At 41.1% G+C, this 15,272-nt stretch overlaps 1 protein-coding gene, 2 non-coding genes and 1 pseudogene across 3 annotated transcripts in view; 3 read left to right on the top strand and 1 right to left on the bottom strand.

The window, feature by feature from the left end:
• Positions 1-2,177, top strand: part of LOC118395555 (protein WWC2-like) — a 59,725-nt gene extending 57,548 nt beyond the window's left edge. The window contains exon 24 of the mRNA XM_052464674.1: positions 277-2,177. Coding sequence (XP_052320634.1) covers positions 277-343 — 67 coding nt within the window. The 3' untranslated portion in view covers positions 344-2,177. The remainder of the gene's footprint in view (positions 1-276) is intronic.
• A 2,882-nt stretch (positions 2,178-5,059) lies between these two features.
• On the top strand, positions 5,060-11,099 carry LOC118395686 (store-operated calcium entry-associated regulatory factor-like; annotated as a pseudogene).
• A 3,079-nt stretch (positions 11,100-14,178) lies between these two features.
• On the top strand, positions 14,179-14,250 carry trnae-cuc (transfer RNA glutamic acid (anticodon CUC)). Its single transcript has one exon. It is a non-coding gene; the product is annotated as a tRNA-Glu (tRNA).
• A 944-nt stretch (positions 14,251-15,194) lies between these two features.
• trnak-cuu (transfer RNA lysine (anticodon CUU)) lies at positions 15,195-15,267 on the bottom strand. The gene has a single exon. It is a non-coding gene; the product is annotated as a tRNA-Lys (tRNA).
• Positions 15,268-15,272: the final 5 nt, after the last annotated feature.

The raw sequence follows: 15,272 nt of genomic DNA, 5'->3' as shown, positions 1-15,272 counted from the left end.
TGTCTGTTTACACTTAGAAGATCTGATCACAATCAGAACACAATACGTATTTTAATCGTTGACACCTGTCAAAAAATATGGGCACAATCAGAATGTGAACAAGATCATGTTAGAACCAGGTATAAACAGGCTATAGTCTCTGAACTTGTTATGCTCCATCCTGATAGGCCTTGATGGTCAGGTTACTGTAAAAGCACTTTGTGAACAACTGCTGGTGTAAAAAGGGTTTTATAAATACATTTGCTTGATTGATAGCCATTTATTCTCTCTTTGCAGGGAGAAGATGGCCTATTTCACACGAGCTAAGATCAATATACCATCCCTACCGGCTGATGATGTATGATTACATAGTGACACAATGAAGTATTTTTCCAACTTTTTTAGCAGAGTATTTTAATAGTGTAGTTTCTTTGAATGAAACCAATCGAATAGTTTGTACACTATAGTTTATGCATTTGTATAATAAGTTGTAATTGAATACTATCTTGTAAAAAAAAAAAAAAAAAGAAATAATGGCTTTCTTATATCAGGAGAAAACCCAAAATAGAGGTGTTTTGGTACTTGTATTCTGCTCGTGATTTTTCTGTACAGTTTTATAAGGTGTGTTGGAGAGTGGTGTGTGTGTGGGGTGGAGGAGAGAGTGTGTGTGTGTTTGTCGCCCCCTGGTGTCCTGTGGTGGAACTGCACCACGGGGGAAGGTGCGGGGTAGATTGAGTGAGTCTCACTCCCAGTCCCAAATCAACCCCGATCCCCTACCCCCTATGCACTTATGGAGATCTAACAGGATTGGATAGGTGTAAGTTATATGGTAATAACGACACTTTGCCTTCTGCTAGTCTAGATGGAATGTTCACTGTATTTCTTCCATGTATCCAATCCTCTCTGATCTCCAGAGGTGTATAGTGGGTAGGGGCTAGGGGTTGATTTGGTATTGGGCATCAGTGTTAGCTAAGTGTGCGTATGTGAGAGAGAGAAGGCGACCTACTACAGTATATCATATATAATGTCTTCTGTCCAAAGCTGGTGCTCTGCTATTTTTTCTCTCTCATTCAGAACAAAACAAACATAAACCTTGTGAATGTAATGTAACTGCTTTTCCACTTCTATCTATCTCTGAGATACTGCACTGATACTGTTCTGTGGCTTCATGCTTTTCACACCGACCCGCCGCAACGCTAATTATTACTGCGTTCACTGGGCTCTAGTCTCAATTTTATAGTTAAATGTTTTGTCAGTTACTAGCCTGGTCCAGGATATGTTTTTGCACAAACTGATCTGGGACCAGGCTATTTTGTAGTTCACTCTGCAACTTCATTTGTGAGATTGGTTTTCCTTTCCCACCTGTTTTCCAACTGTTGAAGTATTTATTCAAAGGATGAACATAAAACCTCTGTGTTAATGCCTTTTGTTACAGATAGGTTCTCTGGACTAGAGAAAAGACCATGCAGGAAACATACTGGACCCAAATCATGTAATTTCCAGCCTTCCAGTGTTTTTAAGGGGTCCGAAATAGCACCCTATTCTCTATGTAGTCCACTACTTTTGACCAGAGCCCTATGCGCCTTGGTCAAAAGCACAGAGCCCTATGGGCCCTGGTCAAAAGCACAGAGCCCTATGGGCCCTGGTCAAAAGCACAGAGCCCTAGTGGCCCTGGTCAAAAGCACAGAGCCCTATGGGCCCTGGTCAAAAGCACAGAGCCCTATGGGCCCTGGTCAAAAGCACAGAGCCCTATGGGCCCTGGTCAAAAGCACAGAGCCTTATGGGCCCTATGAGCCCTGGTCAAAAGCACAGGGGTAAAAAGCACAGAGCCCTATGGGCCCTAGTCAAAAGCACAGAGCCCTATGGGCCCTGGTCAAAAGCACAGAGCCTTATGGGCCCTATGAGCCCTGGTCAAAAGTACAGGGGTCAAAAGCACAGAGCCCTATGGGCCCTGGTCAAAAGCACAGAGCCCTATGGGCCCTGGTCAAAAGCACAGAGCCCTATGGGCCCTGGTCAAAAGCAGTGGGCTATATAGAAAAAGTCAAATCAATACTTTTTTGGTTTTATCATAGACATGCAAGCTATAATATTCAGTATACATCAGTTTCTTTGTATAATAATGGGTTGTTATACTCCAGTAATTCATTATATTTATTATTTCCTGCTCTATTTTTCTGAATAATAGGACAACGATTGACCTTTGTGGTTTCTTCTCTTTATTTTGTATCTAATGTTTTGTTTGTGTGTCTGTAAACCAGAGAACAAACAGTATTGTTTTTACTTTGCCTTTGTAACAGCTAATAGCTAAGGAACAATAAGGCTTGTATTCAAAACGCTTCTCAGAGTAGGAGTGGTGATCTAGAATCAGTTTTGACTTTTAATACATAATGAATAAGAAGGGGGATCTGATTCTAGATCAGCACTCTTACGCTTGAACAGGAGCTACCATCTGATTGAACTGTGAGCATAAACAGTATCTGTGGTATCGTACTTAGTTTGTATAGCTACCCCTGGATTCAAGATATATATGGCACTTCCAATCAAATTTGTTCACATCCGTTTAGTTTACCAATACAATGTTGCTTCACAATATCTACAACGAAGATGAAAACATGGATTTGAATTGTGGGTAGGCGGAAAAGTTTGGACTTTATTTTTCCTGTGTATTTATTTTTTGTGTTTGTATTATTTATGTTTTGGTTCTGTACAGACATGCCCCCCTCCGGACCTTTTTAATTAGCAACGTATGGATGGTTCAAATGTTAACTCACTGTTTCCCCGCTGATAATCAACTAGTTTAGAGACACACCGATATCAAATATGTTTTATACAGCTGACCTACAGTGCCTTCAGAAAGTATTCACATCCCTTGGCTTTTTCCACATTTTGTTGTGTCACAGCCTGAATTTAAAATGGGTTCACTTGAGATTTTGTGTCACTGGCCTACAGACAACACCCCATAATATCAAAGTGGAATTATGTTTTTCGATTAATTTTTTTACAAATTAATTAAAAATGAAAAGCTGAAATGTCAATAAGTATTCAACCCCTTTTGTTATGGCAAACCTAAATAAGTTCAGGAGTATGTGCTTAACAAGTCACATAATAAGCATGGACTCACTCTGTATGCAATAAGAGTTTAACATGATTTCTGAATGACTACCTATACTCTGTACCCCACACATACAATTATCTGTAAGGTCCATCAGACGAGCAGTGATTTTCAAACACCGATTCAACCACAAAGACCTGGGAGGTTTTCCAATGCCTTGCAAATAAGGACACCTATTGGTAGATGGTTACCAAAAAAAAGCAGACATTGAATATCCCTTTGAGCATGGTGAAGTTATTAATTACACTTTGGATGGTGTTTCCATACACCCAGTCACTACAAAGATACAGGTGTCTTTCCTAGCTCAGTTGCCAGAGAGGAAGGAAACCTTAAAGTCATTGGTGACTTTAAAACAGTTACAGAGTTTAGGGGCTGTGATAGGAGAAAACTGAGGATGGATCAACAATATTATAGTTACCCCACAATAGTAACCTAATTGACAGAGTGAAAAGAAGGAAGCGTGTACAGCAGTAAAGGCTGCTGAGGGAAGGACGGCTCATAATAATGGCTGGGATGGAGTGGTATCAACCACATGGAAACCAAATATCTGATGTTTGATACCATTGATGCCATTCCAGGCATTATTATGAGCCATCCTCCCCTCAGCAGCCTCCATTGCTGTACAGAATAAATATATTCCAGAACATGCAGCCTGTTTGCAACAAGGCACTAAAGTAATACTGCAAAAAAAAAAGCTAAATATTTTACTTTTACCTGTATGTATGTACTGTATGTAGTGCCTTCAGAAAGTGTTCATACCCTTTGACTTATTACACATTTTGTGTTACAGCCTGAATTCAAAATAAAATAAAATTCTCACCCATCTACACAAAATACCCCATAATGACAAAGTGAAAACATGTTTAGACAAGTTCCCTAATTTAGTAAATGAAATAAAGAAATATCAAATTTATGTAAGTATTCCACCCTCAATACAAATCACTCAATAAAAAATCACCTTTAGCAGCGAATACAGCTGTGAGTCTTTCTGGCAAAAGTCTCTAAGTGCTTTGATTAAGCATCATTTGCCCATTATTCTTTTTTAAATTCTTCAAGCTCTGTCAAATGTGTTGTTGATTATTGCTTGACAACCATTTTCAGGTCTTGTCTTAGATTTTCAAGAAGATTTAAGTCAAATCTAACTCGGCCACAAAGGAACATTCATTGTCTTCTTGGTAAGCAACTCCAGGGTAGATTTAGCCTTGAATGAACCTTTCAGCAGGACAATAACCTAAAACACATCTCTCAGTGTTTGGTGGAAAGCAGACTGAACCAGATTTTCCTCGATTTCGCCTGTGCTTAGCTCCATTATGTAAATGTTTTTTTTATCCTAAAAAACTCTCCAGTCCTTAACGATTACAAGCATACCCATAACATGATGCAGCCACCACTAGGCTCGAAAATATGGAGAGTGATACTCAGTAATGTGTTATTTGGATTTGCCCCAAACATAACACTTTGTATTCATGACAAAATTTATAATATATATAAATAAAATATTGATAACTGAAACAAAAAACCTTGTCAGAGTATTTTTGATTTCACATTTACCAAGTACAGTATTGGTATTAATTCAAATCATAGGAACATTGGGCTTATATCACATCCAGCTTTGAAGAGCCCATAGAGCAAGACTATATGGACAAAAAAGGAAAGTAATCTGGATAAAACCATCTCCATTAGCCTGGCCTAAAAGTACATCACATGACTATAATCCTCTCTTCTATCATTAGCCACCTAGATATGTACGCTAGAGGGCTTTGCGGAGGAATGAACATAACGGCACTGTCGTGCTTGCTCGTGATTGGCTCATTCCTGCTCAAAACAGATGACGTTACACCCGGGAGTTGTGGTTTCATCAGTCGAGTAAACTTATCTATTTTTCTTTCCCAGGATATGATTCAAATGAGCATTTATAACTGACTACACACCACAACGTCTGAAGGATTCGGTGGACGAATACCAACAATGAATGGATTGCTTCGAATCATTTTGCTTTTCCTCTCTGTAGCTCACATCAGAAGTTGGCATGAAGGCCAGTGTTTATTTCCGCATAATAGCTATTCACTTTCTAGAATCTAGTTCTCTTGCAAAAATGTTTAGGCTACACGATTATAGCTAAAATATCTCTGGTTCTTGCTTATTGTACCAATTTTAGAAATGGCTAGCTAGGCAGGTGGATATTCTTGTTCCTGATCAAGAATAGCTGTAGACCTTTTGCTTTTGTGCCATAAAGATCAAAGATCCAGAATGCATACAAGGGAGGCTCAGGCAACATCATATTATAAACATATTCTACACATAATAACTAAATTGTTGAGGATTGCCAATTTGCCATACGTTTTTCATCAGTAGCCTATTTGCTCCGCCTTATAATGCCTGGAATGGAGAATAATTATTCTTCTCTATACCGCTCCAGGTAGTGTTTTGCTCCGAGACGTGCAGGTACTCACCCTGTATAAAGGCAAGTACAGTCGTGGCCAAAATTTTTGAGAATTACACAAATATTAATTTTCACAAAGTCTACTGCCTCAGTTTGTATGATGGCAATTTGCATATACTCCAGAATGTTATGAAGAGTGATCAGATGAAGTCCCGAATCCCCAAAAACATTTCCACTGCATTTCAGCCCTGCCACAAAAGAACGAGCTGACATCATGTCAGTGATTCTTTCGTTAACACAGGTGTGAGTGTTGATGAGGACAAGGCTGGAGATCACTCTGTCATGCTGATTGAGTTTGAATAACAGTCTGGAAGCTTCAAAAGGAGGGTGGTGCTTGGAATCATTGTTCTTCCTCTGTCAACAATGGTTACCTGCAAGGAAACACATGCCGATGTGCAATTATTGGGGTGGCAGGGTAGCCTAGTGGTTAGAGCGTTAGACTAGGAACCGAAAGGTTGCACGTTCAAATCCCCAAGCTGTCATTCTGCCCCTGAACAGGCAGTTAACTCACTGCTGTCATTGAAAATTAGAATTAGTTCTTAACTGACTTGCCTAGTTAAATAAAGGTAAAATGGAAGTGTTTTGCACAAAAAGGGCTTCACAGGCAAGGATATGCCAGTAAGATCGCACCTAAATCAACCATTTATCGGATCATCAAGAACTTCAAGGAGAGCGGTTCAATTGTTGTGAAGAAGGCTTCAGGGCGCCCAAGAAAGTCCAGCAAGCGCCAGGACCGTCTCTTAAAGTTGATTCAGCTGCGGGATCGGTGCACCACCAGTACAGAGCTGGCTCAGGAATGGCAGCAGGCAGGTGTGAGTGCATCTGCACGCACAGTGAGGCGAAGACTTTTGGAGGATGGCCTGTTGTCAAAAAGGGCAGTAAAGAAGCCACTTCTCTCCAGGAAAGACATCAGGGACAGACTGATATTCTGCAAAAGGTACAGCGATTGGACTGCTGAGGACTGGGGTAAAGTCATTTTCTCTGATGAATCCCCTTTCTGATTGTTTGGGGCATCTGGAAAAAAGCTTGAGCGCTACCATCAGTCCTGTGTCATGCCAACAGTAAAGCATCCTGAGACCATTCATGTGTGGGGTTGCTTCTCAGCCAAGGGAGTGGGCTCACTCACAATTTGGCCTAAGAACACAGCCATGAATAAAGAATGTTACCAACACATCCTCCTAGAGCAACTTCTCCCAACCAATCCAGGAACAGTTTGGTGACAAACAATGCCTTTTCCAGCATGATGGAGCACCTTGCCATAAGCAAAATTGATAACTAAGTGGCTCGGGGAACAAACATTGATAGTTTTGGGTCCATGGCCAGGAAACTGCCCAGACCTTAATCCCATTGAGAAATTGTGGTCAATCCTCAAGAGGCGGGTGGACAAACAAAAACACACAAATTCTGACAAACTCCAAGCATTGATTATGCAAGAATGGGCTGCCATCAGTCAGGATGTGGACCAGAAGTTAATTGACAGCATGCCAGGGCGGATTGCAGAGGTCTTGAAAAAGAAGGGTCAACACTGCAATTATTGACTCTTTGCATTAACTTCATGCAATTGTCATTAAAAGCCTTTGACACTTATGAAGTGCTTGTAATTATACTTCAGTGTTCCATAGTAACATCTGACAAAAATATCTAAAGACACTGAAGCAGCAAACTTTGTGGAAATGAATATTTGTGTCATTCTCAAAACTTTTGGCCACGACTACGCCACTGCCAGACGCAGTAGTGCTGTACCTCAGCTGCAGTGTGTTAGAGGCTCAGCCAGCTGTGGATCCTTCATTTCTGAAGTGGTTCAATGCAAAAACAAAGGCTGGGACAGAGTCAACGCACAGGTAAGACTAAACACTTGCAGATAGTGGAAAAAGGGTGTAGAGCTACATTTTAGCCTGCTCCCAGATCTAGCACAATGACCGTTGGCAAGATGGCACAGATCCTTGTTTCACTTTCATTGGGAGTGCAAAACTGACATGGACAGCGGCTACAAATTTGGACGGATAGAGGTCAGCTGTGAGGGATTCAGCCATCCAGATGACGCCTACATACTGAAGGGCTCGTGTGGACTGGAGTACTCACTGGAGCTGACTGAGGAAACAAGGGGGGCTCAACAGGTGGGTCATTAGTACACACCGTTGTGAAATGTTTCAAAGCGTTATAGGACGGAAAACAATAACGATTGTCTGATTCGACAAGTTCCCTCCCTGGTTCAGTACGTTTTCTTCCGTTTGATGCCATTGAACAAAACCATGATTTCTCAGGTGGCTTCAGTGACTTCGCGTCCAGCTTCAAGGGTTCCTCCGACAACAACAACCAGCATCACCATTGCAACAACAGACAACAAGAGTTCTACCGGGAAAGATTCCAGTGGGTTTGTGATAGTCGCTCTGCTATTGTTTCTGGCCTATGGTATGTACAAGCTTTTCCTGAGTGGACCGACGAATCTAGTACAAGACTGGCAGTTCCCTGATAACGGCTACAATTCCCATGGGCCACCACCTCCTGGATTCAAGCCAGACTTCAAAGGTGGGCTAAAGTCTACACCTACGCCGTCTGCTTACACACCCTTGTGTATATTTATGGTTCAGGTATGTAGCCTGGTCCTAGATCAGTTTGTGCTATATTGCCAATTGGCATGACCATAGGAGTTGGCAAAATGCCACAAACTGATCTGGGACCAGGCTGTCACCGATCATAAATGGTATCTTTCTCTATCCTAGGTTCCTCTTCAGGTTCCACTTCCGGATTCCCTGGTTCTGCCGGAGGATATGTTGGTTCTGCTGGCTACGGTGCCAGCCCTGGGTACGGGTTCCACAGTGACTACAGCTGACAGCAGCACTTTGCAGGGGCCCGTGCTGCTGGGGGAACTGGGAATGGATTCTGGACTGGGATAGGGACTGGAGGAGTCCTCGGTTATCTGTTTGGAAGCCAAAGGTCAGTGGTGTAATCCAGTATTTCTGAACTCCAGTCCTCCCAACAGCATACATTTATGTTGTAGCCCTGGACAGACGCAACTCATTGAGGGCTTGATGATTAGTTGACAAGTTGAATCAGGTGTGCTAGTGTAACGGATGTGAAACGGCTAGCTTAGTTAGCGGTGCGCGCTAAATAGCGTTTCAATCGGTTACGTCACTTGCTCTGAGACCTTGAAGTAGTAGTTCCCCTTGCTCTGCAAGGGCCGTGGCTTTTGTGGAGCGTTGGGTAACGATGCTTCGTGGGTGACTGTTGTTGATGTGTGCAGAAGGTCCCTGGTTCGCGCCCGGGTATGGGCGAGGGGACAGTTTAAAATGATACTGTTACACTTGTCTGGGGCTACAAAAATGTGTACTGTTGGGGGCACTCAAGGACTGGAGTTGGGAAACACTGGTGTGTCCATACCTTTCAGTTGGCATGATACGGTGTCTTTCATACAGGGATGGGCAGGTAGTGTGGGCTTAGAGAAAGGGGAGGACATTTTTATGTAACCTTTACTTAACTAGGCAAGTCAGTTAAGAACATATTCTTATTTACATTGACGGCCTACCCTGGATGACGCTGGGCCAATTGTACGCCGCCCTATGGGACTCCCAATCACAGCTGGATGTGACACAGACTGAATTTGAACCGGGGACTACAGTGATGCCTCTTGCATTGTGCCTTAGACCGCTGAGCCACTCGGGAGCCCAACATGACGATCACTAGACATGTTTATTTTACTCAGATTTACAGCTAAAGTCGTTGGTCATGTTTTTTCAAGTGCCTGTTTATTGTAGAAGCCAGACGCCGTACACAAACACCCACTCAAACTACTCTGCGCCCAGATCACCACCCACCCCAGCCCCTAGCAATAGAACATGCGCGGCTTTAGTTACTGCTGCCCAACTACTATAACTAATGTTATATGTAGGAACTTACTGGTGTGTGTTTCTATAAGCTGTCAAATTGAGTCAAATCAGTCAAGTCATCTTGCTAAATTATCATCTAAAATATAAATGTTTGTGTGGATACAGTATGACATATGTTTGTATAACTCATTCATTAAGTTATTCTCAGTTCCACACAGAGTTACTCATCCTGCCACTACGTGAGTTTTTGATTCCTTTTTGATTCCTTTGTCGTGTCTTTACTATCATTAAATTGAAGACATAGTTTTACCAAAGATTCTCTGTAATTAGTATAACGTGATCAAAGTAATTAATTGTGTAACTGTAATTAACTAAGAAATAGGGGGCACCAAGGAAAGTATTCAGATTACAAAGTTATAATTTCCCAATATAACCTTTCAGATATTTTAATATCTGATCAATAGTCTTCTGATGAATGATTTATTTATTTTACCTCACGTTAGTCTCATTCCAAACGTCATAAATTGTTGGCTATCTGCACGAACCCAGTCTTGACTATGAGTAATCCATACATCAATTGTCTTAAATCATTTATTTATTACTAACTAAGTAATTCACAGAAATGCATAAACAAACAGTAAATATGGTTACATGAAATGATAGAAAGTTCCCTAGTGGGCTGAACCGACATGGCAGCTTGTTAGACAAAGGGGCAATGGTGGGTCGACTAAGAAGTCCCCACAGAGTTAATTATAACAATTAAAATGCTAATCCCGTACACACGAACGCTCACTCATTCGGTAACAATTGCAATCAATATACATATTTACGCTCAGTGTGTCGTCTTGATCGCTGGTGAAAAGTTAATTTCTTTTGCAGAATTGTCTGTTTCTCTCCCTCTCTCGGTTGTGGTTAGAGGGGATTGTTCAGAGTCACATTCGTTATAGAATGGATGTTTTGGCGGTTGTCGTTCTTCTCGTTCAATGATGCCGAATTCCTAGCTGCAGACTAGTAATTAGTATCAAAGACTTATTCTTATTCTGCCGGTATCGATAGTCTAAGAGTTTTAACCATGTGGTATGGTTAAAGGATTCAGCAATGGTCTACAACCTTCAGTCCCTCTCCTACTGGAGAAAAACATGGTCTGCCTGATAATTTCTCAAAGTGGGGTTTTATCCAGAATGGCAGAAGAGGGCTGTCTCAGGATGTCTGGCCCTAACTGGGCTCAGGGGCGGTCCTCTGATTTAGTTCAAATCAAAAGGGAATTGTATTTTTCTTCATTAAACAGTCCACAATCATATTACACCATTATTCAAACAGTATCATCCTCACTCATTAATCTTATACAACAATTAGATGTAAACCTAATTTCTGAGGCGATCATATAAACAGTGTTATGGTAATGTGGCCACACCGTCTCTCTTGAGCTTCCCAAGTTGTTTCAAACGCACCATTTCGTAGCTGGATTCTTCACCGATCTTTTACACTTTCTCTGGAACATGAAATTTGTTCGTACCTCAAGTTCTGTGAGGTGGAAGGATTTCCTTTGTCTCCATGAAAACTACTCTCAAAACTGTGTGTCCATGAGGCAGGGTCTTCCTTAGGAATTGACGACCTCACTCTGCCCACAGCAGTCTGGTTGTAGAAGAAGAGAGCGGGGGATGGTGCTTGATGTACTCAAGGAGGACAACATCATGACACCTTTTTGTCAGGCTTTGGAAGGACCAAGAGAAGATAGATGTTGAAGATGGCCAGGAAGCCATTGGTAGCTTTCCATGATGCCAGAAGAATGCCAAGTGATGTCATCGGGGATCTGGGACAAGTATAGGTGGAGGTCTGTACTAAATTTGGTAGGGTTGATGTGGAATTGTCAGTATTACAAGATTTGAATGACTCAAGAACTCTGAAATGTTACATGTCTGCGAGATAGGAATGTATAATTGTTTAAGAAAATGCAGTTGATACTTCTACCTGTGTGGTCGCCCGTGTCCTTAAAATCACTGGAACATTTGCAGTTTAACTTGTTTTAGTATGCGTTTGGATTTAACACATTTCCTTGATGCTTTTTTTTGATAAGGCAATTTCTAAAATTCCTTCAAAAGGAATTATGTATATAACAACATTTGTTCAGGTTTATTTATCAGGTTGCTGTGAATGTGTTCTTCAATGGCAGAGTAATACAAGTTCAGACACATGTTGTTACTGTTTAAATTGTAGGACAACCTCGTGGTGCTGAATTTCTCAGCTGGTCATATGTATAAGGCTTTTCTTTCTCGTATAAAAACAAACAAAACAAAAACGTTTACTGTATAAATGATTTTGATCAAATGTATTGAGATTTTGAGGATTGTGTTTGATCGTGTTGTCTCTTATTCATGACGATTTTAGAAGTTTAGGATAATATCCCACTGCACAATTTAGATTAAAGCTAAAGGTGTGGTAAGGTAAGTTCAGAAGTGTGGCCTTATTGTCTAGTTTGACTGTTTGCATTGTGATTTGATTCTGCCCAGTGTCTGAGGGAGAGCAGTCTGGCCCATATGAATGGGCTAGAGAGGCCATGTATCCAACCTCGAACTGAAGCTGGGGGACAACTATGGGCTCGAGTCAATCAATTCGGCGTTAACCAGGGATAACTGACACCTGCATAGCAGATTGGATTACTTATTTTACGCGATATGTCGGAGGTGTAACTGCGTTGGAGCTGTCAAATGGGTGAGCGGCTGCTCGTGTAGTCATTGTCACGAAGCCACACCCGTCCCACTCGCTTTAAAAGTTCAGAACGAGAAATAAAGTGTAGACTATATGGAAATTACACTTAAATTGAGCCTGTAGTGTGGTTTTCCACTTTAATTTTGAGTGTGACTCCAAATCCAGACCTCCATGGGTTGATACATTTGATTTCCATTGATAATTTTTGTGTGATTTTGTTGTCAGCACATTCAACTATGTAAAGGAAAAAGTATTTCATAAGAATATTTCATTCATTCAGATCTAGGATGTGTTATTTTAGTGTTCCCTTTATTTTTTTTGAGCAGTGTATATATGTGTGTGTATGTGTCTATATAATATTTGTATCGGTAAAAGAGTGCTAGGAGAATTCAGCCAAGGTGCTTTAATCGTCAAACACTGAGTTTACTAGTCATTCAGATAGTGTGATTGGTTGTCACGTGTTCCGTAAATAATTTATTATGGACATTATTTACAGTAGTAGGTAGCTATAAATGATTTAAAGAAACTGACTCCACTCAGCAACTGGTATGTGGTATGACATGAATCCACAAGAGAGCGCACATGAACCACCAATGCATCTTTCTCTGTTACACATCTTGACAGATATGTGAGATTACATTATGCAACAGATATGAATACCTTGAAGCCCCCAGCAATGTATAATTGATTATTAATCCACATACCTGGTTGATTCACCATTTTCTTGGTCCTTTGCTTCTCCTCTTCTTCTTCATCAATGAAGAACCCTCCACCGGAGTCGACTGTCTTGACGACACTAGCCGAAGTTTCACCCCCTCTCCAGCCGATGGTTTGTTGGCCAGGCGGGCTTGCCTCAGCATCACAGGCCGCTGTCTATTCCGTTCGAATTTGTCTCTCATAGCGGGGACAGATCGCAGTTCTTGACAGATCGCAGTTCTTGGCTTGGACTCCGAAGGAGGAGAAGCAGCATGATCATTCATCGGCATGGGAGGCTCCAACTTATCTATCTCGCAGTACAGGAGCTAGCTAGCTGTTACACTAGATAGCTGTAGGTTGCATTCTCCGGTGTCTTGGAAATTGCAATAAATTGAAGATGTTTACCAGAAACAGAGCTGACAGGGTTGAAAGGAGGGCAGATATGTTTTAGGCCGTGCACAGCTGTTTGTGGCAATCCAATAAACCATATCTTAACCGTTAACTGTCACTACTAGAAAAACATGTTGAACAAATTATTTCACTGTCAATTCCTATTAGTAACAACTCTAATAAGAACTTCCAATATAGTTTTTTTTTCCAACTTTATGTTTAATTCGGAAATTACAGAGCTCTACCTGGCGGTTGAGAAGTCAAGAGGTTCATATTGGCAATGCTATATTAGAATTGCAATTTGCATAAACATTTTGCTTGTAAAAAATATATATTAAATAAATTACTTTAGGTCTGCTTCAGTGGCTTTCATAGCTAAGTATGCATTGTTCAATGAGGACTACACTACCACAACAAGCCCTACTACAGACTCAATGTTATGTCCACACCATCTGTGGGATCTGTGGTGTTGGACATGGTACGCTCTCTCAACCCATATAACCTATACGTATCAACCATCAGTAATATGGATGTTCTATACAAAGGCCTTCCACTCTTGGTGCTGTTGAACCCAATTGAAGCCTCATCTAAGTTCTCGCTTTCAGCTTGCTTGTGTATATGGTTGTATACCATAGTTGAAAGGACATCCTAGGGACTCATCTGGACTAAGTCAAAATGTGAGTTATCCTACTCTGTTGTCTGAACGACCTCTTTGGTACAGCCTCTCCCATAAGTTGTTTGGCGACCGTTACGAAAATGAAAGAGAACTTTGGGTTCGGCTGTAACATTGGTTCTACTGAGTAGAATCATTTCATGGTGTTCCTACACCTCCGTGGGGTTGAAGCGAAGTAATATACATTATTATGGAACGCCGTTTGGGTCTTAAAACACATGGTCAAAACGCTAAATGTTTAATGCTGGCTCACGTGAAAATCATTTTCACTGTGAAAGCAACCTTCACCATTAGTCGTACAGAGAAAGTAACACACATGAATAGTCAAGCAGGCTTTGTATTTTCACCTTCCCTGGTGGTCTAGTGGTTAGGATTCGGCGCTCTCACCGCCGCGGCCCGGGTTCGATTCCCGGTCAGGGAACTACTTGTTTTCTTCATTCTCAGTCTTGTAACCGCGTGCAGATTGTAACACAGCTAAAACAATGTTTAGTCATAAAAATCTTTGTTAGTAATGTTCGAATGCATAAATAGACCCCCGTAAATGCAGTTATAAATCCGAGCCGATGTATATATATGCACATTGTATGTGTGGAACAAAAGTATTGTTAAACGTTTACCTTCTGAAAATGAAGCGAATCGTTTTTGAATGGTTGAAAGGGAAGTGTATGAATGTATTGAACTGTAATGATGATAAATTATGAGTACAAAAATAAATAAACAAATAATATGCAAAAAATAAGAAAGTGGCAATGAAATACTGCAGTCGAAAGAAAAGCAATGTGTGCGCCCCCTCAGGTTTATGAACAGAATTCTTTCTTTAAAAATTTCAGAGCAGAGTGGCGCAGCGGAAGCGTGCTGGGCCCATAACCCAGAGGTCGATGGATCGAAACCATCCTCTGCTAATTCTTTTTCACCATGTACCAACAATTGAACATCGACAACCAACCAGACAGCACCACTACGAAGAATTTACCAAGAATTGGCCAATGTGAATAGAGCTACAGATGTACACATAACCGAGATATTTTATATTACGCCTGCTACATTAGCAAGGTTACCCAGGTGTGGCTGGATCGAAACCATCCTCTGCTAATATTTCACAATCATTTAATTGCGGTGTATTATTACATCGTATGTTATATTAATGATATTTGTAAGGGAATCGATAGAAAAATGTCTGTTTTGAACCTAGCTACCTGACATGCTAGTATCCACATTGCTCCGGCTGAACGCCACGCACACTAGCGTTTATTTTCTACGATTAATGTATTACATACAAAATTAGTCTTTACGCAATACACTTCCACCCGTTAATGCCAAATGGTTAGATTACAATGATGTTCCAAAGGTTAAATGAAAAAATAGCGCCCAACGTGGGGCTCGAACCCACGACCCTGAGATTAAGAGTCTCATGCTCTACCGACTGAGCTAGCCGGGCCTGTC

The sequence above is a fragment of the Oncorhynchus keta genome, chromosome 16, assembly GCF_023373465.1.
Source record: "Oncorhynchus keta strain PuntledgeMale-10-30-2019 chromosome 16, Oket_V2, whole genome shotgun sequence".
NCBI lineage: Eukaryota > Metazoa > Chordata > Actinopteri > Salmoniformes > Salmonidae > Oncorhynchus > Oncorhynchus keta.
This window is presented reverse-complemented; position numbering and strand designations above follow the sequence as displayed.